This window comes from Mesocricetus auratus, unplaced genomic scaffold (assembly GCF_017639785.1).
Source record: "Mesocricetus auratus isolate SY011 unplaced genomic scaffold, BCM_Maur_2.0 contig_7664_pilon_obj, whole genome shotgun sequence".
In the NCBI taxonomy this organism is placed as follows: domain Eukaryota; kingdom Metazoa; phylum Chordata; class Mammalia; order Rodentia; family Cricetidae; genus Mesocricetus; species Mesocricetus auratus.
In genome coordinates this window covers 1-21,141 of record NW_024434835.1, presented here as the reverse complement: position 1 = coordinate 21,141, position 21,141 = coordinate 1, and the positions used below count along the sequence as shown (strand labels likewise).

Here is a 21,141-nt window from a genome sequence, read left to right as displayed (position 1 = left end):
AAAGGCAACAGACTTCCTTACTTTGTGAAACATAAACTCAAAACCAAACATTTACAGCACAAAGGCCTAATCAGATCTTTTGAAGGATGTCACCATCACTAAGTGAGCAGGCTCCCTCTGTGGCCATTGCACTCTACTTTGAATGAAGGGGGCTTTCTGGTCACCCCCCTTTGCTCTGACCCACCCGGGAAGTTTTCTGATTATCCATCCTGAAAATATCTCAGGGAAGGGCAGGAATGAAGAAGGCTGTTGTGGGATGCCGACCTGGGCATGGCATGGCTGTTGGCACCTTTAACACTGCATCTGTGTTTGTTTGTCTGAACCACACTCTCCAAAGCCTGGGATCATCAGCATCCATGCCCAGGAGGGAGGCTGGGGCCGTCTGATCCCCACCTCAGACTGCAGCCCCTTGTCACTACTCCCTCTCGTCCCCCTTCCCAGCTGCATGCGGTCTCGGGAGGTACTAGAGCATGTAGGAGGTGGAAGGCTAAGACAGGGAGACCCCATCGTTGAAGCCCTGGGGACGTTGCCATCCATGTTGGGTGGGACTTTTTAAGGGTGCAGCTATTTGCGGGTCACCTATACTCCTGTGAGGAGGTCGAGTAAAGGCATTGCAATCTAGTGAAGTCACAACATATCAGCAGCAGTTCGATTCTTCCAGGATGCCTTTGCCCAGGCACATGCACACTGCAGGGCCTGGATGTGTGCCTCCTCTTGCAGCTAAGACCTGGGGGCCTGCCAGCTAATTCTAGGGAGTGCTCACTGCTCTAGACACCTCCACGAAAGAAAGAAGCACAGAAACAGAAAACTGTAGCTTGCGAAAGCGTCTCGTCCACTCATAAGAAGGCATTAGCTAGAGCAATAGAGACAACACAGCAGTTGAGTGTCCCCTGCTCTTCCAGAGGACCTGGGTTCAGGTCTCAGGACCCACATCAGACATCTCACACTACACGCACATTCAGCTTCAGGCAGTCTCTCTGCTGGCCTCCAAGGGTATCCAGCACACCTGTGACATGTGCCCGCACAAACATGAACACACACACACTCACACACACACACACACACACACACACACACACTGACACACACACACATCCACACAAGTAAAAATTAACCTAAAGGAAGAGAAAGTTTGCACATGCAAGGTGTCCCCTCTTCCCCCAGTGGAGGTGGAGTCCTGGCCCTGACATGCTCCACATGGGGCAGCTCTGGTTTCTCCCAGAAATGGGAACTGCCTTTAGCTTCAGAAAGCCACCTGTGGGTCTGCTGACTGACCAGACCGGGGGATGGGTGAGAGTGAGCTGAGCTACCCATATGGCCTTTCTCGCTGAGCCTTCCCTCAGGTTGTCTGCCAAGACCACTGCCCTCTGAGCACACCTTGGGATGGCATCACTTAGGAGGGTTCAGCATGTGCTGGTTCAAGAGGCTGATTTCTGCCTTCCCTTTGCAACACCCAGCATGTAGATGAAGCCCAAAGCCCTCCATTTGGCTTTACCATCTGCATGGCTCAGCTGCCAGGCTGTCGTTGAGGGCCTGTGAAGGTTGCATGGTTGCAGATATATTTACCTGTGGTGACATCACCTCTACTTCTCTTCCCTAACAACAGTGCATAAACTGGGCCATGTATCTCTCCTCACCCAGAGGCAACTTGACACCACCTGCCAGCTGTCACATCAATGATAATGCAGGCAACATGTCTAGGCCTCCCTGGAGCTGATTCACTAATTGACCCTGTGGGTTGAAAATAATCTCCTTGGTCTGGCTCTAAGCCCAAAGCCTCTGTTTGGGGGTTTTGTGACTGAGTGCTGGGACCCTTGGCTGGTTGGAACCCTGTTTTCAGCAACCTCTTCCAGCCAGCTGGGTGTCTTTCTGTTCAGTGAGGCCGTTCTACAAACACTGCTTTTCAACCTGACTTTATGTTCATGCTGAAAGCCCCAAGCGTTAGGAAGGGCTTAGATTCCTTTGGAAGCTATTGGTGGTGGTTCAGGGTCCTTCTGCTCTTTGGTTGGAAAACAGGGTACGAGTTGAGTTCACATTGGGGGCCTGACTCTTTGCCATGTTGGTGGGTACTGTAAGAAGGGCTGGGGTGAACACATCTGAGGACCTGACATGGAGCCAGAGATGTTGTATGGATGTGATGTCCAGTGAAGGGGCTGAGTCTGAGGTGCTGCTGCTCACTCTGTGAATAAGGTCAGGAAGTGGTGTGTGTGTGTGTGTGTGTGTGTGTGTGTGTGTGTGTGTGTGCGTGTTTGTGCCTGTGTCTGTGTGTATGTGTCTGTATGTGTATGTGCACATGCACATGCATGCTCAAGTAGTCACAAATCTAGGCACGAGATTTGGACCCTTTAACCATAGTCTCTGGTGGCTCTAATTTCTTATTCTTTAGCTCTTTAACTGACACTTTCTTGGCCATGTTGGGCTACCTACTTCTTACTCCAAGACTCTGGAGCAGGAGCAGCTATTTCGTGTACTTCCTGCCAAGGAATTCCAACTTTCTTTGATCCTGCCCTCAAGAGAGACCCTTTAGGATCTCAGAAACCAAGATCTTACTCCTAGCTCCTAGCTCCAGCAGCCTACAGGGACAAATGAACGTGTTTCTGCAGCCAGGAGCTATGAGCAGCAGCTATCCACTAAAATTGGTGTGTGCCAACATTTGTGTTGGGCCCAGGATCGGCTTTGCATGGTGTCAGGCAGCCTACCAAGACTGCCCAAGTCATGCAGGCTGAGTGACACTGAGAGCTTGACTGATGTGCTTTATGGACCCGTGACTGTACTTCACTCATGCATTCTAGTGTTAACTCCTGTGATCCCACTGCTCAGTTCCCGCACATTCCTGTACCCTGGACTTCTGGAGTAACTACCTCTTAGCTTCCTGCCACATGGGAATAAAGTAAATCTTCTGCTACTGCCACAGGAGCCCACTGAAAAGCCTCCTCAACTTTGGGTTCAATGCTGCCTTGCATCGTGGAGAGAGATAGAGACACAGGGCTGCCTCACACCCAGTCTACTAGACTAATCAACATAGAAACTGCCTCTCTTAACACCTTTTCCAAAGACAGTTCACAAAAGCCATCACATATTCACTCTGTCATGAACTCTGCTCTGATCACCGATTGCTCAGAAAGTCACTTCAGTCTGCTGCCTTCAGAGGACAGCTCTGTCAACTCTGATCAGATTCTAGTCCTGTTTGAGACCATCACAATAGGCCACCCTTAAAAGTCTGATAGCTGAAGTATAAAGACCTCATCAGCAATGGACTACGTAGCAGAAACGGGCAAGCAGAGTAATGAACCAGAGGAAATATCCTGTGTAAACAGGGAGTAGTTTGAACACAGTTCAGCAGCATCTCAAAAATCAAGTGTATACCCGATAACACTAGAAACTGCGTCCTGAGGGATTCACCCTAAAAAAGTGAGATTGTGTGTTCACACACACCATAACCCAGGGCAGAGCTTCAGAGACATGTAAGACTATCGAGAGAAACCGAGTGTCTCTGTCACAGGGTCTGCAGAAGCTGAGGGCCGTGTGCAGTACTAAGCACACTACGAGGAGCAAGAACAGAACAAAGAAACTGTCGAAAGTCACGTATCAGAAGCTGCCAGCCTGAAACAGATACAGAACCTTAGCAAGCCTGAAACAGATTAATAAACCTACAGCAAAGCCGCAGCAAATCTCTGAGAACAGGAGCACAATCTGCCAAGCTGTAACAGAGCAGTGACCTTTTATGGACATTCCTACGACAATTAGAGTGGGGCTTCTCATCTGGAAACCTGGAGCCCAGAAGGAAGGTGGAGGAGGGAGGAGCCTGGGGAGTGGAGAGGAAATGTCTCACAAGTTTCCACCCAGAAGGCAAAGCATCGCGACCACTCCTCCTGCTCTCTAAGCAAGACAGAACTTCTGCCATAGAATGTGCTCACTTAGCCTGCCTCGGATGCCCCATCTCTAGTGAACAGAGAAGTTGGAGGACTAGGCCAGCAGATGGCACTATGAGGAAATGTTCTGCTCAAGACCGTGGAAAATCACCAACAAGTGATGGTTCATGCATCAAGAGGGGCCTTTCTCCTCCAGCTTTCTGCAAACATCATCTTGTATCCACCACCGCAGATTCTCCTGTGCATGTGGGGTCTATCTGTGTGGGAACAAAAGACCTTGGCAGAGGCCCACTTCCCCATCAGCCTGGGAGCAGGCAGCTGTAAGACAATGTTTACTAAAAACATATTTACTAAAAGCATGTTTGCTGAATACAATCCGGTGCCCTAATAAATGTTTACCAGAGCGATAATTTCCCGATAAGTGCTAGTGCACTGGAACACCCTGACTTTGACCTTTCCAATGGCTAGCTGCCTCTTCCTGACAACCAGCCATGACTCTGCTGTCAGGGGCATATAACCAGCCAGGGTTAGAAAGGAAACAGAAGCTTTTCTTGAGGGAAGCATTTCTTGGGAAGCTTTCTTGAGCCTTCTTGGGGCCTGCTAAAAGTTTTCTTTGCACCACCGACTGGTCTCTGTGTCATCAATCCCGACACCCTCTGCACATTCTGGGTTACAGGCAGTGCAGCAGGCATGGCATATCTTATTAAATCCAGCCTTGTCCTCGACACGGTGGCAGCTCAGGCTATGCAGTAGAAGCCTGGGCAAACCCACTCCATGCCTTCTGACTTTGTGGCAGCTACTCTGGCATGTTCTGGATGCAGCAGCAGGTGAAGCAAGTAGAAGTATCATGCACACACACTCTCAGTCTCTAGAAACCATCTCAGGTTGGGCCTGCTGAAGCCCCACCTAACAAAATGCTCTGGGCCTCACGAGCCAGCTGGAGTGACCTCTTCTGTGAGGCCTTGGGAGCTCTCTGTCCTAAGTTCAAGTTCTTCTTAGCATGAACTCCTGCTCCCTCTGCTCAAGTCACATTACTGAAAGATCAAGAAGACAACCCAGCCCGCAGCCCCGTGAGCAGTGTAGGGGTGAGCACGCACCGGCTGGGAGTGTCCGACAGAGCAGTGCCTGCTGACCTCACTCTGGTGTGTCCTGACGTGGGACGACATGCTCTCCTCCAGCAGGCTTTGCACACCCCCATACTAACAGATCTCCAGATGCCCTCTAAGTATTTGCCATGGAAGTAGTTACCATCCAGATAGCTGATTAACACACAAGGGCCAGGTGCAAGCATCTCCTAGGAAGTGCGATCTGGGGCAAAGGGCACCTTGGGGTACAAGGTGGATCTGTTGTGTGAAGACTGCTGCTGGATCCTTGTGCTTCTCAGCTGACCCTCTCCACTTTCCACAGTGCCCATCAGTCATTCAGTCAGTCAGTCTGTCAGTCAGTCAGTCAGTCAGTCAGTCAGTCTGTCAGTCAGTCCGTCAGTCAGTCAGTCAGTCAGTCAACAGTCAGTCAGTCTGTCAGTCAGTCAGTCTGTCAGTCAGTCAGTCTGTCATTCATTCATTCATTCAGTCAGTCAGTCAATCATTTAGTCAGCCATTCAGTCAGTCTGTCATTATGGCCCCCAAAGCCCGCTGTGTTTCAGGTGCTACAAGGGTGTGACAACAACATCCTGGCTCAACAAAGTATGAGTGTGAGAGAAAATTTTGTTCTGCACCTGCCTGACTGATCAAAACTGTCATGGTGGACCACATCCTTCTCAGGTCTGCTCCTTCCTGTTGTATCTGTGGGAGGTTGATCTAAATAAAAACACAGCTCGACTAACTCTCATGTCCTGGGCTTCCTGGTTGACCCATCGTGATGCACCTGCTTCCAGAGCTCTAGGCAAGCAAAGGGTCAATCAGCTCCCTGAATCTACACAGGAAGCGACAAGGATTAAATGGTATGCAGTCAGCCATAGGCAGAACATGGCTGCCAGGTTGCTTCACCTCTCACATTACAGATTTGCTGGAAGGGCTGTCCTGTGGAGGAGCAGAATACATGCAGCCGAGGAGGACTTCCAGATACCTGGGACACTTAAGAATGCCATCTCCAATGACACCTGAGAAGGGTGCTGGTGTCTATGCTGCTGTGGTGACTCACAGTGCATGACTCAGAGATTTAGAGTTAAATCTTCTCCATCTCATTAGGAAGATAGCATTTTCCCATCTTAGGCATGGGCAATCAGCAGAAGCTGAAACAAACCAAGCCTCTCTAAGACAAATGAAGGACAAAAGCTGTTCAAAGACTAAAGCAGATCTCTGCTGTCAATTTGGAACCCCTGTGGAGGGGCCTGGGCCCAGAAGAATAGGGTCTCTGAATACCATAGTCCTTAGGTGCCTCTGAGACTTCTGAACCTGCAGAAGTAGTCTTCTTTTACAGGGGGTCAGTGTTATCCCACCCCAGCACCTGAGGGATAAAGCATTGCCCATGTCTTATCCACACAGAGGTCTTTGCTCTCAGGTTTTGCCCTCCACTGTTTCTGAGACGGTAGCCAACATTGCATACTGGCTACAGAATTCACACTGCTAAAGCCAGGAGAGTGGCCAGAAAAAAAGGGTAAGGGTTCATGAGGCTACTTCCAAGTCCTACCCAGAATGAAACCTCACCTCAGTCAGAGCTAAGCAGGCTGGACTGGACCTGTTAGACAGGAAAGGAGAGCCAGCCAAGGGGGAATCTGGAACATCATGCTTCCAAATCTGTAGAGAGGGAGCTGTTCCTGTGCCACAGGCTTGAAGAGGGCATCTGAGGATGCAGATTGCATGTGGACAGTAAGTTCCTGCTGGCAAACAGGACTTCAGGCTCTGACAAGGTCCTCGGGGTATGATTCAAAGAAAGTTGCTGATAGCTAAGGCCTGGAAACATGGAGGCAGCAATGGTTCATCATCAGCATTCTTGAAAGCAGGCCTGGCCTTGACAGACAGGAATGGAGGTGGAACATTGAGGCTAAGGGGTAATGCTGCTTCCTCAGTTTATATCCTGGGACCACAAACTACCAAATGGAGCGGAAGTAGCACACCATGTCTTCAAGAACACTGGAATGTCTCTTCCTCCTGTACACAAGCAGCGTGGCATGAAGACAAAAGCAGCCATATTGGCAGGTCTTGGAGTACTAGCACCTGATCTGAGCAATCTAGGAAAAAAATCTTATAAATAAGACTGGAAGGAAGGGTGCAAAATGTGGCCGTTAGGGCAGAAGGAAAATTCAAAAATGCATGACCACCAAGATGATGCATTGGGTAAAGGCCCTTGCTGTCAAACCTGATGACCTGAGTGAAATCCCCAGAGGCCGCATGATAGAAGATAACAGACTTTACTAGGATATCCTCTGACATGGGTTCTGTGGCCCACATTTAAACCTGTATATGCACAATAAATATATTAATGTAAAAAAATGCAAAGAAAAGACAGTCATGTAAAACTGGAGGGGGTGTCTGGCAATTGTGTATGGCATTACTGAGTTTATTCTTTGGCATGAACAAAGAACTGAACAACATGGAAATACAGCAGATATTGTCATGAAGAATGGGAAAGGGATAGCCTTATTGCTTTAGGGTGGAATTCTTTTAAACAGATGCTAGCTTGGGTATTGTATTGGCTCCGTGGCTCCTCCCCATCCCCCCATTGGACCTGCCCTAGATATATGCCCCTGTGCATTCCAGTGGTTTCTCAGAGTCTACTGGGAACAACAAAACCACTATCTCAGTGAGCCTTCCTTCACTTCCCCTGCGTACTTACATTCCTCTAAGCTCCCTTCAACACAGACCATTACAGAAATTCACAACTGATCAAAATTTGGAAAGCAACTTACTGTCGAGTGCCAACCCTAATAAACACATCTAAACACAACCCTACAATGTTATGCCAGGTTCTTGAAACCCCAAACAGACCACCACAAGGAGCTGACAGAGGTCCTTACCAACAACTGAGGAAGGTTTTTATAGGCCAAGATCACAAGGCTGAAAGACACAAGATAACAAATTTCCATGTTACTCAAGGTCGTTACAAAGTAGAAAGTAAACAATAACTATATATTTTAAGCAAGACACATTTGAGCAAGATAGGGTGGGGGTATGGGGTAATGAACTTGCCAATTATCCCCTGGGGGTTTTTTACAACCAGAAATTAGTGGTTATCTGGTTTTCTCTAGGGCAAAGAAATGTTGACACATATGGTGGCAGCTAACTCCCTTTCTCTGAGAGCTGGGCTCAAGCTCCTAGTCATGTACTTCCAGTTAGGGGGTGAAATTCTCTTTATCCTTTGAAGGTCCCGTTTTCTATGCATAGGTGCACCAGCCTGAGTCTTCAAAGTTTTATTAATTTTAATTTTTGGCCTCTCAACAACTAAGTCTCAGATAACATTATAGAAGAAGGGATAAAAAGATTGTAAGAGCCAGAGGACCAGGATATCTACTATGAGATAGCATTTTCTGTATATGATGTGGACTCTACACCTGTGAAATCTCAATAGTACGTCTAAATAAGATTAGCACAATGACAACACAGGGAAATCTCACAAGAGCTAAAGTCAACTAGGGGGTGACACAGCAAACATCATTAATCCCAGCAATCGAGAGGTAGAGGCAGGACGATCTCTGTGAGTTCAAGGCCATACTGGTCTACAGAGTGAGTTCCTGGACAGCCAAGAGTTTTATACAGAGAAACCCTGTCTCAAAAACCAAACCAAACAAAACAAAACGAAGAGCTACAGGCTATGAATGGCTGCAGAGAGAGGAAGATTGACTCTTCTCCAGGGACAAGATCCCTGATTGGTTCTCTAATCCCCAGTGGTCAGCCCTAAACAGAAATACATATGAGAAACATTAAATGGACTCAGAATATTGCATTTAAATGTGTATATACATAATTCTATATATAAATACATACTTATATGTAAATATATTCGTTACATAATTATTTATAGTTAAATATATATTCACATATAAGTTATACATACATATACATATATAATTAAAGAAGAAATTCACCTTCTACCATGGCTAATTTACCATAGCTAATCATCTACCACAAGTGTTTAGATGATATTTCAATGTACACAAGTATAAATAATTTTTCTTATTTTAGGTGTGTCTAGCTAAGGAGATAGAAGTTTTCCTTAAGATAGATTTCATGAAAACCAGGTCACAAAGACCTGAATAAGGACAATACCAACATACATGCTAACATGGAAGGGGGAAATTTTACTAGAACCCTACCCATAGATAAAGAACTACAGGTAACTAAGTGTGGAAAAGATACCATTCCCCAGGGATGAGCCCTCAATGTGTTATGCAGTAAATAACAAGTCAATCAGCCCTAAAACGTACATGCAAGTAACACTAAATGGAATCATATGGTATTATTTGTATATTTATGCACAGATATGTAACAACATATGCATAATAATAATAACAATCAAAGAAAAAGTGGCCACAAATTTAAGAGGGAACAAAGGGGATATATAGGGGGGCTGAAGGAAATAAAGACAATGAGGAAATGATGCAGTTTCATGAAAATAAAAGTTACTGTCATGGGCCATTGAGAATGGCTTTTACAGGAAAGAAACAGAAGTGACTGGCATTTTTCAGACCAACAGACCAAAGCGATTTGGTGGCAAGTAAAGGTGTACATGTAAATTCAAAGTACCATTGAGGATGTGGCTATTTAGTCAAACAACAGTGCTTAGAATAATCCTACCAACCAGTAACCGTAGGAGTGTGTCCATCTCATCCGACTTGAGCATACAATATTACTTAGGGGACAAGTTGATCCGAGTATAGCGATATGCAATCCTTATTAGGATCTATATGAAGATACACAATCAACCATAGGAACAGTTGGAAGAAACCAATGCAAGACTGAGATAGGGTGGGGTGGGAGACAAGTAAAATGTAAAAGCAAGGTTAGAGCACTATGCCTAAGAGCTTCTATTATCTAGCAATCTATATATCTAGAGGACTCATGTAAATACCTAAGGTTACTGTACTAAGGGCTGGTCCTTGAACTAAACATCGATAGCGGCAGCAAACATCCCCCATTTTGAGGATTGAGAGAAGCAAATGTGCCTGTGCTTCTCAACTCATACGGGACCCATGACAAGATATGTATCATCAAACAGGACACTTTTTCTGAGAATTTGCAGCACATCTTGGCATAGGAAACAGAAGAATTGGGACCTTCCCACCTATCTATCAACTCATCACATATACTTGGCCTGGCACTCCTCTCCAGACTGACTGTGAGCTGTCTTAGTGACATCATATGACAAACAAAGAGAATGATGACATCAATAAATGTCTTCTGAGAATCTAGAACTCCATGGTCACTATTTATTGGGTGTTCCTACTGAACCAAAGACTCTTTGACTTGCTAGGACAGGGACTTGTGGTCTGCTGCTCAGAACATTCCTGATGCTTGTTTAGTGTCATGGCTACTTGGAGTGTAGAGGAAGATTGTGAATCCAATGGAAACCCAACTGTTGATGAAGAACCTGAAAGCAAGGACATCCCTAATTCTTCATCTGATTCAGAAGCCCATTCAAGAGAGGGTTTGGTGGGAAAAGATGATCAAGATGTGATACAAGACCAAACCCAACCTACAGCCAGTGAGGAAGATAACACCAACCTTCTCAGTCTACCTTTCCCCAGGAAGCTCTGGGCCATTGTGCAGAACGAGACATTCAAGTCGGTGAATTGGACTGAGGAAGGAGACACCATTATGATTGAGGTAGACCTTTTCCAGAGAGAGGTCCTTCAGCTTAAGGGGGCAAAGAAGATTTTTGAAACAGACAGCTTAAAGAGTTTCATTCGCCAGCTCAACTTGTATGGCTTCAGGAAGATAAGCAGTGAGACCTCTGTAGCTTCCTCTGGAGAGAACAAGAAAATAATGGTAATGTGCTAAGTATTTTATCCTACTTTTAATAACAGAATCATACAAATTATCTCTCCAACCCATGTCAGCTCTTTACTTTCAAGTATAACTATTTTAGGAAGAGATGTTATTCACTTAAAGGGTCAAAATGTAGACATCGAATGCAGTGACTTTGTTCTTTAATTACATAGAGCCCACCTGAAAGTCTTAAGACAAGAACTGCTATGAGAGGCTAGATAATGGTGCATGCGTGCATGCACACATGTATGTTTGTGTATGTACGTGTGTGTGTATTACAACCTTACATACTATTTATCTTTAATGAGATCGTGCCACAAGACATAGGCATCCTTGCTAACTCAAATTATTTTTTCATCATGAACTAAGATACTGTGACTGGTGTGGGAAGGGCTGTGGGGATCAATGCATGTTTCGTCTCAAGATAGCTAAAATACTCATTTTGTTTCAGATGTACCGCAACTTCAACTTCCAAAGAGATAAGCCTGGACTGTTTCAGTATATCTGGGGAAAAGAAGACATAGGCAGTCTTGCCAACCAAGCTACCTGTGTACCTGTTCCACTTAAATCTTCCCAAGGGCCAACTTCAAAAAAAAAGAAGATCTTACCTACCAGATATTCTCCCCGATTCTATCATAAACATGAGGAAGAGTCCAAGAAGAAGACCTCCAGTGATAAGCCACCTAAAGAAAATAATGATTTTGTATTCTCTTCTATATGGGCAATGAAAGCTATTCCTGGATGTCACCTACAATATCAGCCATCTGGGGAGTCAAGAAACCCACCTGTGGAAGACACCTCTCACAATACTATATATATGCCTCCAACTGCTCCTGGAGTCCAAGACACTGAAGAAGTACCCAGTGTCAGCTCATCAGGGCACCGCATTTTGCATTCTATGATGTGTCTGTACAATGATAGTTGTTCTGCCCTATTGTCTGCTTTCTCACAAAGGCAAACAAATGAATCCCCTAATGAAGAAGAGCAGGAAGGTTCCTCAGATTATAAGTGTGTAATCTGTGAGACCATAACGAATAATCCTCCCTTATGAAATCATAGGGCAATGAAAACTAGTAAAAAATATTTTAAGGTTAAGTCGAATTTTGCCATCAATATAGATAAATCCAATGATGGCAAATAAATAATCTAAATTAGAATGGAGTCTGTGTCTTATCTGTACCATTCTGTATGCTTGGCTCCCCCAACTTTGGATTTGCTTTGTGCTTTCATGAGAACCCTCAGCAAAGGTAGGGTAGAGAGCAAGGCTGTGAAAATCTGTTCCTTCCATTGACACTTGCCTACCGGCTACTGGTGTCACCTCACACTACTCAGGTATCTTGAAGGAGAAGATTCTATCCCCCAGCAGGTGTTGACAGGAAGTATATGAGCATGAACTGAAGGTCTCTACCAAGTATCCATTAAGCAAGTATAAGCACATCTTAAAGAGATGAGCACTGCTATTCTCTGGCAACTGAGATACAGGCCATTGATCAGCACTTCGTGGGGGGGGGTTTGACTGTACATCACATGAAGAAGACAGACATTAGAAATTTTGCAAAAGAACCTGCAAAAAGTTGCTACAAATTGTCTACCACCCAACATTTCGTTAAACAATCTGAAGTAATCAGAGATAGAATTAGGACATTTAAGATAAGAAATGGCTCAGGGAGACACACCCTTCCTTGCCTGAAGAAACTGTCCAGAGAGCTCTTCCACTATGGCAGGACCCGACATTGTTGGGTTTCTCCATCAATTCTCCTCCTCATTACAGATTTGCATGGGCATTGGTGTCGAGTCAGTACCTGGTCCCAGTTTTGCCCCCTGGTCCCCTGGATACTGTTCATGCACTGTCTGGGTTTCCACAGAAACACAAACCCAGGAAAGCACATACAAGACCCCAGACACTAACGACTATGTATCTGTGCAATCAGACAAAGTAGCTGTTAAGGATAAATAAGCTTTAGCACAGGAGTAATTTTCGGGCAGCTCTCCTTTCCCCTAAATGCCAAGGGACTTGAGCCTGTTTCAGCAAGGCCACGGACTCTCAGCAGGAGGAATGCCCACACTGCCATGTCCTTCATGAGTGCATAGCATTCTGGGTGGTTCAGGGAACAGTCCATATTGGGCCATGCTCAGCATGACAATGGTGACTCAGTGTTGCTTTGGCTTTAGATTCTGCACTTTGATGGTGAATTGTTGAGTTGGGGGGGGCATTACTTAGCTGCCATCTCAGCACCATTATAACCCTGCTCCAGAACCCACAGTGATCACACCATCCCTCCCAAGGGATTGAGTACTGGAAACCACTGCAGTCACTCAGTGTCTATGTCACCTGTCACAGTCATTGCCATTTGTACACAATTGGGCAAACAAATTTCAATTCTGTAAACAGACTCTTTCCTTATAGTGACTCTCAGACTACAAACAGCAACAGAGACCCAGAGTAGAACAGTAAGTATTCAAGTCTGAGTATATGAACCTTGGTCCAGCATCTCTGTTGAGTTTAGATGGAGCGCTGTTTCAGGAAGATTCAGCACATATCCTCCAGCACACGCCAAAAGAGAAATGACAGCTAATTGAGCATCATCGTATGTTCTCCTAAGTTGTCAGCACCATGTTCTGCACACCCTCAAGGAGCACCTGTCGCTGCTCAGTCAAGTCTGCACTCTTGCCAGGGCAAGGCCTCAGTCTCCTTGGAGGCGATCCACAGAATGTCCTCCTATACCTTTTCTCATATCATTGCTGTCTCTATGGGCATTGTGATGGCTGATGGTACATTTCTGGTAGGTATTCACTAAAGAACACAATCACAAGTCACAGTTTGATCCATTTTAAGACATACTGAATATAAACCAGCTGCATTGGCCACCAGGAGACACTGTTGAATTCCTCAGACACTGGGGTGATCGGGGCCAGGAAGGGGAGAGAACTGAGAAAAAGAATCAGAGGGTTCAACTGGTCAGGGTGAGGACATGCAATAGTTGGGCTGAAAGTAATGAGGCCTTGGAGAAAGGCCTGGAAGAGATGCAGATGAGACATGTGAGCCTGATGTAATGAGCTATGAGGTGGGGCTATGGAAGGAGCTAGGCAGGCCAATGAGTGCTCCCAAAAGTTCAGGTACAACAGGAGTACTAGCCCTGGAAGGTGTGTTGAGTTAAAGTACAGGTGGAGCTCTGAGTGGTAACATAAGAAGCTGGGTTGGGGCACTGACTGTCGCCATTGCTAGGCCAGGAGATAGGAATAGCAAAGCTAGGATGTGAGTGGTGGGGCTAAGGGTACTAAAGTAGAATTGGAATGGCCGAGGAAAGAATAGAACTGGGCTCTGAGGCATGAATTGGAGGCACAGCTGTGAATCCTGAGCTAGGTAGGCGGACACATGGAGTGCCAGACTGGGGTTGGAGCTGTAGGGGTGAGGTAGGAACCCAAGGTAGGGTTGTGAATACTAATCTAGTGGACAAAACCTAGGGAGTGCAAGGATGGGACTTAGAAAGTTTGAGTAAACCTTGCTTTGAATTCTGTTATAATGTGGAGATGAACTGCTGGAAGAGTTGGACCTCCTAGCTGAGATTTCTGAGGTAGACTTGAAGGTGTCTCCTGGAGGAGATGGACATGTTAAAGCCCTAGAATCTCATTAAAACATCAGTTAAGGTCTTCCTTTAAATCCTCAGGCCCTAGGCCAGAGCACTGAGAAGTGTTGTATCTCGAGGTCGCTAAAACACAGGAGACATCTTCAAGTCTACATCAGAATACTCAGTTATGAGTTCCATCTCTTCCAGGAGGAATAACGATCTGTTAATGCTGTAAAAGAAAAATAATCAGATGAACATAACTTTAAACTGATGATTGATCAAAATGGAATCTATAAAACTTTTACATATATGCATACATATGTACATATATTCTATTTATGTATATTAGTTTCTTGAAATTTTGTTTTTAAGTGTATGTGTGTTTGTGTTTGTGTGTGTGTTTGTGTGTCTGTGTGTTTATGTATCTATGTGAACCAAACTATGTGAGTGGAATTGCCATTGGACACAACAAGAGGATGCTGGATTCCACGGAGCTGATTTTACAGACAGACAACAGTGAGCTGTCTGACATGGGTTCTAGGAATTGTTCTCAGGTCCCCCTCAAAAAGCATTACATGCTCTTAAGTGTTGAGCCAACTCTCTATAAGCCCTGATTTGTTTACAGATTGTTTACAATATAGAAAATTGGCCTTGCAAGTAAATGGTCACATAAATCACATAGCTACATTGGCCTAAATAATTACTTCAACTTCATAATATAACTAAAATGTTTAAATACATATTTCCAAACATCTTATTAAAGTTATTACCTGGTTGGTTTTGTGTCAACTATGCTGCTACAAAAGGTTTAAAGATGTCCTATTGCTTTGGGAAATGAACTCACTCCAAAGAAATGATGGCTCACAAAATCACCCTCTATGGCATGGTGCTCAAGGACTACCTCTTCTTAGAACCTAAAGATTAAGACAGTAACTTGTTGCTGTGCTTTCAGCTGTCTTTTGGTAACTAATATGCTCACCTGCTGATTCAGTTTAAACAAAGGAAGGGAATAGACACAAAATAAAACCAAGAACGATAGAAGTTTTATCCTTCATTGCCTTCCTCATGCACACAAATGAGAATTAATGTTTTCAATAAAAAGAAATTTCAAAGTGCTTGTTACAGTAAGACTTAAATCTTTAACAAATTAACTAGAAAATCTAAATTTAGGATATTGATCCTGATTTGCCTTTATTAATAAATTAGATATCTAAGACAAATACACATTTTCTGTGTATATTTAAGTCATCAAATACATTATGTATTTCATTTTTAACTGTTTAAAATGTTTATAGATGACAGACTATTTTAAATAGATATTTCTGTTCTATGATAAAGATGTTTCAATATAAAAACAGGAAGATTAACATAAAACAAAATTTAAATATGTCACCAGAAAGTATATGAAAATTAAAACAAAAAATTATGAGTTTACAAAATTTCAATGAAAAACAAACATTTTATGTTTCCTCAAGATAACTACCTATATTTTCTATTGTGTGTTTCAATCTGCTAATCAGGAAACTGAATCATGAAGTGAATGTTTATTTTTAATAAAAATGTCTCTGTCAAGCTTAATCTAACTGATATACCGTTTTATACTGATATACCTGAGAAAACCTGTGTAACAGCCCTGGATGTCCTGGAACTCACTTTGTAGACCAGTATGGCCTCAAACTCACAGAGTTGAGATTAAAGGCATGTACCACCATGCCTGCTTAATTGGTATAACTTTAACTAAAATGTAAACAATAATTCATTTTTATCACAGGTATAAATGCCTTTCTGAGTATTTAATGCACATTGGAGGCTAAAGGCAATGAGATATGCGATAAAAGGACAACCAATATTTTGTCCCTTCCCCTAGGTCACCTAGGTCTCATGGGACCAGGGAATAACAAAACTCTTCTTATAGGGTGGTATACCTCCGACGAGTCACATGTTTTCTTGATCAGAGAGGCCAAGGAAACACAGAGGTTAGGCTCTAACCAGTATACATTCTATAAAGGGAGGGTCAACACAAAGAAAAATATTCCTGAGGCTTCCAAAGGAAACTACAAGGTCAGTAAGACTGTAACCCATTCCAACAGATGCCATACAAGGAAACTAAAGGAGTCCAGTGTTTCCTTCTATGTCCCTAAGAGTACCTAAACAACATCAACTGACCTTAACAATAAAAAAATGATGAGTTATTGACTACTCACTGTCTTAAACACCCAACAGGAAAAGAGGGTCAATAAATAAAATGATTAGAAAATATGCAAAGAAAAAATAAAAACAGACCAGAATTTTGAAAGAGACAGTGATTATGGTCTAATATTCCTTCCCATTCAATCCAGAGCAGAAACTGCTGACTTAATGGCAGGAGGGCATTCAAAGCCACCCAACCTATAATACAAGGGAAAATTACATTTCTAATCTTATCGTTAGTTTCAAGCTTATTTTACGTTTTGGTTTATTTCTTTAGTTTTCATTTTATAATGTTGGGACATGGTGGCTACAGCCTTACAGTACTTTTCTTTTTATTTATTTCATTAATGGATTTTAAGAGTCCAAAGTAACAGGAAATAGCAAAGACCCAGAGACTGGCATTGGGGTTCAAACTTCAATCTGAAGATCAGAGAAGCAAAGCAGCTGGCCACTATTTTACCTCTAGCTCAGGCTGAAAGGGCTGATCCACGTGCGAGCTCTTCATCTAGACTCAAAATGCTGCCTCTCCTCAGTGTGGCTGGAGAACAACTGCCTCCTACTGAATACTTGCTCCTGTCTTTTATACCCCTCTAGCACTGAGATTAAAGGTGTGAGCTGTAGTCCAAGCTATCGTATCCCAAGAGTAAGCTACACAACGATAGTTTTCTTGGTTCTCACTCTTTGTATCTTCTAGGATTGATGATGATTGAACTAATTTCCATATCATGCAGTCAGAATGACTAAGATCAACAAAACAACCAACAGCAGATGCAGGTGAGGAAAGATGAAAGGCTCTGTTTGTGAGATAGTGAGGTGGGGCAGCCACTTTGGAAATCAATAGGAAAACTTCTCAAACAGCTAAAAATAAAATTATCATAGGGCAAAGTTATACAACTCCTTGGCATTTGCCCAAAAGATTAAATATCCTATTCCAGAGATACTTGCTAAATCACGGTCATTGTTGGCCTATACACAACAGCTAGGAAATAGAAACAAAGTAAATGTGCATCAACTAGGGTTTCAATAATGAAAATATGACACATACATACAATATGTATATTTATTGAACTACAAAGACAATTGAAAGCATTACATCTCCAGGATGGACACATACTCTGCAAATTTCTTTCCTGTGTGTGTGTGTGTTGTTGTTGTTGTTGTTTTAAAGTGCTCGAGATACAGCCACCAGCATTGCAAATGCTATCCAAGTGTTCTCTCACTGAGATGTACCTCTACACTCTGCTTACTCCCTGCCATAGCCACCAATCCAAAGGAAATCTTTAGAACAGCTATTATCTGTCTTGGTAGTAAGTAAATCACAATGCCCAAGGGGGTGATCTTAGACACCAGGGAGTTTCATTACAGACAACTCCCAAAGAATGAATTGCACTTTTCTTGAGTCTCTAAATTAATTACCTCAGGGAATTGATATTTATATGCTCTTCCCTGGGTCACCACCTCCTCATGCTTCTTGTACTTGTTCTTTTTGTCCAAGAGGACATCTTACAGTTTTTCTGATATGGCTACTGCCATTTATAGGTAGGGCTCTTCAGTGGGGGCGGAGCAGAAGGATGGCTGCCTTGAGCAAGAAGAGAAGGTTAGCTGCTTGCTATTCAGGCTCTGAGTGAGCAGAATTCCACTCAAACTCTGAATCACAAGTTCTACACTGGGATAGATAGAGGTCTAGGATATTGTGGGAACTCATTCTGCCTATAGCCGTGGGGTTTATGGCGTGGCTTCCTGGCTTCGCTTGTGACATCTTGAAAGCTGGTGGACAAAGTCGCAGGCTCCTTGCTCTCATACTCTCTTGGGTCAGATGGTGTAAGTGACATGTGGTCAATCCCCATCTCCCTGGGTCTGAGCCATCTGAAAATGTTTTCCCTACATTATCATTTCATAAATAAATGTCTTTGTGGCACACACATCAAATGGTTCCCAATGTGAGGCAGACACAACCATCCACTGCCCATTAATCAGAACTGGTGCCACTAGCCAGACCAGAGAGAACATTTGGGACTAACCCAATGGCCACCAGCTGTGCAGGAAAAGCCACTCCAGGTGGGGAGGAAAGTAGCACTGTTGGAAAGTAGCTAGGAGCTCACCCTGGCCTGGCACTGCACCCCAGCACTATACCTAGGCACATTTCACCTCTCCCCAGGCACACACCCAACATTCCCTGGTAAAGAGGCCCGATCAGGTCCGGGAGGCAGACACTGGCAGGTTCCCATGGCATTCTGCAGCTGTGTCCTGTGCCTCTAACCACAATCCTCCCAGAGTCCATGCAGGTTCCACAGTCAACAGCCACCGACCATCCCAGCCCTTTAGAGCAGCGCCTGCTGCTAGCCAATCCCTAAGCCAATGGCCTGCTCTGCATTCTGATCATGGGGATGTTCTGCTCTGATTAAGCACCAGGGCTTAAGGAGGCCAGAGGCCAGCTGCAAAGCAGCTGCATGCTCTTCCATGGACACAGGTGATATCACCCCACAGCCAGATGATTCTCACCAGCAGCTCTGGGTTCCTGAGCTCTGCTCCAGAGCTCATGAGACCAAGGCATTCCAGCCGTGATTACCCACAGTTGACAGCGACCACACCTTGTGCTCTCTGAAGCTATGGTTTTCAGTCTTAGACTAGGTTTTTGAACACCCAGCCTAAGGAGACCTTGAGGCAACTCCTTACAAAACTCTGTTTGGTGCCGTTTTGTTTAAGTCTTATTTAAGAACTTACAGGTCAGTTATCTTTGGGAACACAAGTCAGAGCTGAGGTACAGCATTGCAGACATGCCCAGTCCAGCAGTGGCCATCTCCGGTCCCGAGTCTGGTTCCACACCTGCTATGCCTGCCTGCCAAACATTACATCCAGAAATCTCAGCAGGCACACGAGACCGGGTTCTACCTGCTACTCAGTCGAGATTATTACACCTAGAAAATTTCCTGAGGATTTTAAGGTAGGTAAATCATTTGATAACTACATCTTACATGGTTTAATAAGTTAATAAATAAAATGGTGGATCATTTCAACATTCGGGAATTTAAAAACTTTTTGTTTCTACTAGGGATGGGATTATAGAAGAGATATTTGACCTACCCAGGACACATAAATTTTTAGCAATTCTTGCCATTAGTCTGGCAATTCATAACATATCCTTAAAAATGCTTTCATATCAGTGCCGAGAATGGGAAATTTTGTTGAAATGATACAGACTTTACAAAGTGGTAATGAGAGATTAGCCAAAAGGATTCGTTTCAGAGATAATAATAATGATGATACACTGGCAGGTAAAATTCACTCCTTGGAATGATGAATTGATAAAATGATAAACCTATCCCAAAAATCACCAAGCTAAGACAAATCTGACCTCTGTACTAATATTCTCTCAGGGTTAAAAAAATCACTACCTAAACATCTATATCTCTTTACTTCCCGGAAAAGTTGTAGTTCTGACTCAATTAAAAATCAAACTTGGCTTTGGAGTTGGAGTGTGTCTCTCTCCTCCTGTAATCCAACCATGCTTTTTGAAGAAAAATTCAGAGTTTCTGTCTCATATCAGAAGAGACACCTGATGTGGGACAGAAGATTAAAAAAATCTAGGGGCTATTGTTTAAACTCTGTTATCTCCCTAAAATTCTATTTCTCCCCAAGCTTAACTTTCTTTGCATAAATATAAACTTTCATTTGGATATTAATAATGTTAAAGTTTTCTACAGTGAACAATAAATTTCCAAGCAGTGATCTCTGGTTCATAATGATGTCACCTGCCTGTACTCCTGATACCCTTCTTGCACAAAATGCTCAGGGATGAGTCTCCTGGGCTCCCCGTATATGAAATGATACCTCTCAGCATACAGCCCCATGGCATTCAGCACATGCCAGACTATCTCCTCATTGAGTCAGTTGCAATCTATTAAGATGATGTAGAGGACCTTTTGACAAGCACTGTCTTGGATATTCAGCCCCTCCCCACACTTCCTTACCCAGGTATCAGGGTTGGTGGGGGGATGAGAGGACTTAGGTGGGGCTCCTTTTGTGTAAAGGAGACCTCAGTGCTGACTTGTGAAAAGGAGCACTCCACACACTTCCATACCCAGGTATCAGGGAGGGAGGCAGGGGACTAGGGTCATTTTAGGAGTGTCATGGACTTCTAAGGACACTTCCTCTGTGCTGACTTGCACACAGAGCCATCATCAGCCTTCCCAGGTGGGCACACGGGGCCTTCTGAGCCTGTTTGCGAGGTTCCTTTGAGAATCAAGGATGTCTCAGAGCGGACTTGCAGGAAAGGGTACCCCCTCCCCCCCCGCGCACCCGCACGCGCTCTCCCAGCCTCCCACATCCGGGTACTGAGGGGGCCTGGCGCCATTTTGTGAGGTTCCTGGAAGGGAGGTGGCCTCGCAGCCCCGTCAGGGTGGAGGTGAGCCCTTCAGGGGAAAGAGAGGGAGCCTTTCAGGAGACAGGGGTCCTCTGAGGGGGAGGCTCTTGCCCTCTGAGGACAGCCTAGAGGCAGCTGGGGGCCCTGGGTCGGCAGGAGCCTCTTCTGGTTCACTGACTGGGGACCAGGCTCCATCTCAGGCCTCCCTCCCCGAGGGAAGG

The 21,141-nt window shown here is 44.4% G+C and overlaps 1 protein-coding gene across 1 annotated transcript; it reads left to right on the top strand.

The window, feature by feature from the left end:
* Positions 1–10,257: 10,257 nt before the first annotated feature.
* Positions 10,258–11,910, top strand: LOC121138656 (heat shock transcription factor, X-linked member 3-like). Its single transcript, XM_040741307.1, has 2 exons — positions 10,258–10,798; positions 11,250–11,910. The coding sequence occupies exons 1-2, from the start codon at positions 10,337–10,339 to the stop codon at positions 11,847–11,849; spliced, it is 1,062 nt and encodes a 353-aa protein (XP_040597241.1). The 5' UTR covers positions 10,258–10,336; the 3' UTR covers positions 11,850–11,910.
* The last annotated feature ends 9,231 nt before the right edge of the window (positions 11,911–21,141 follow it).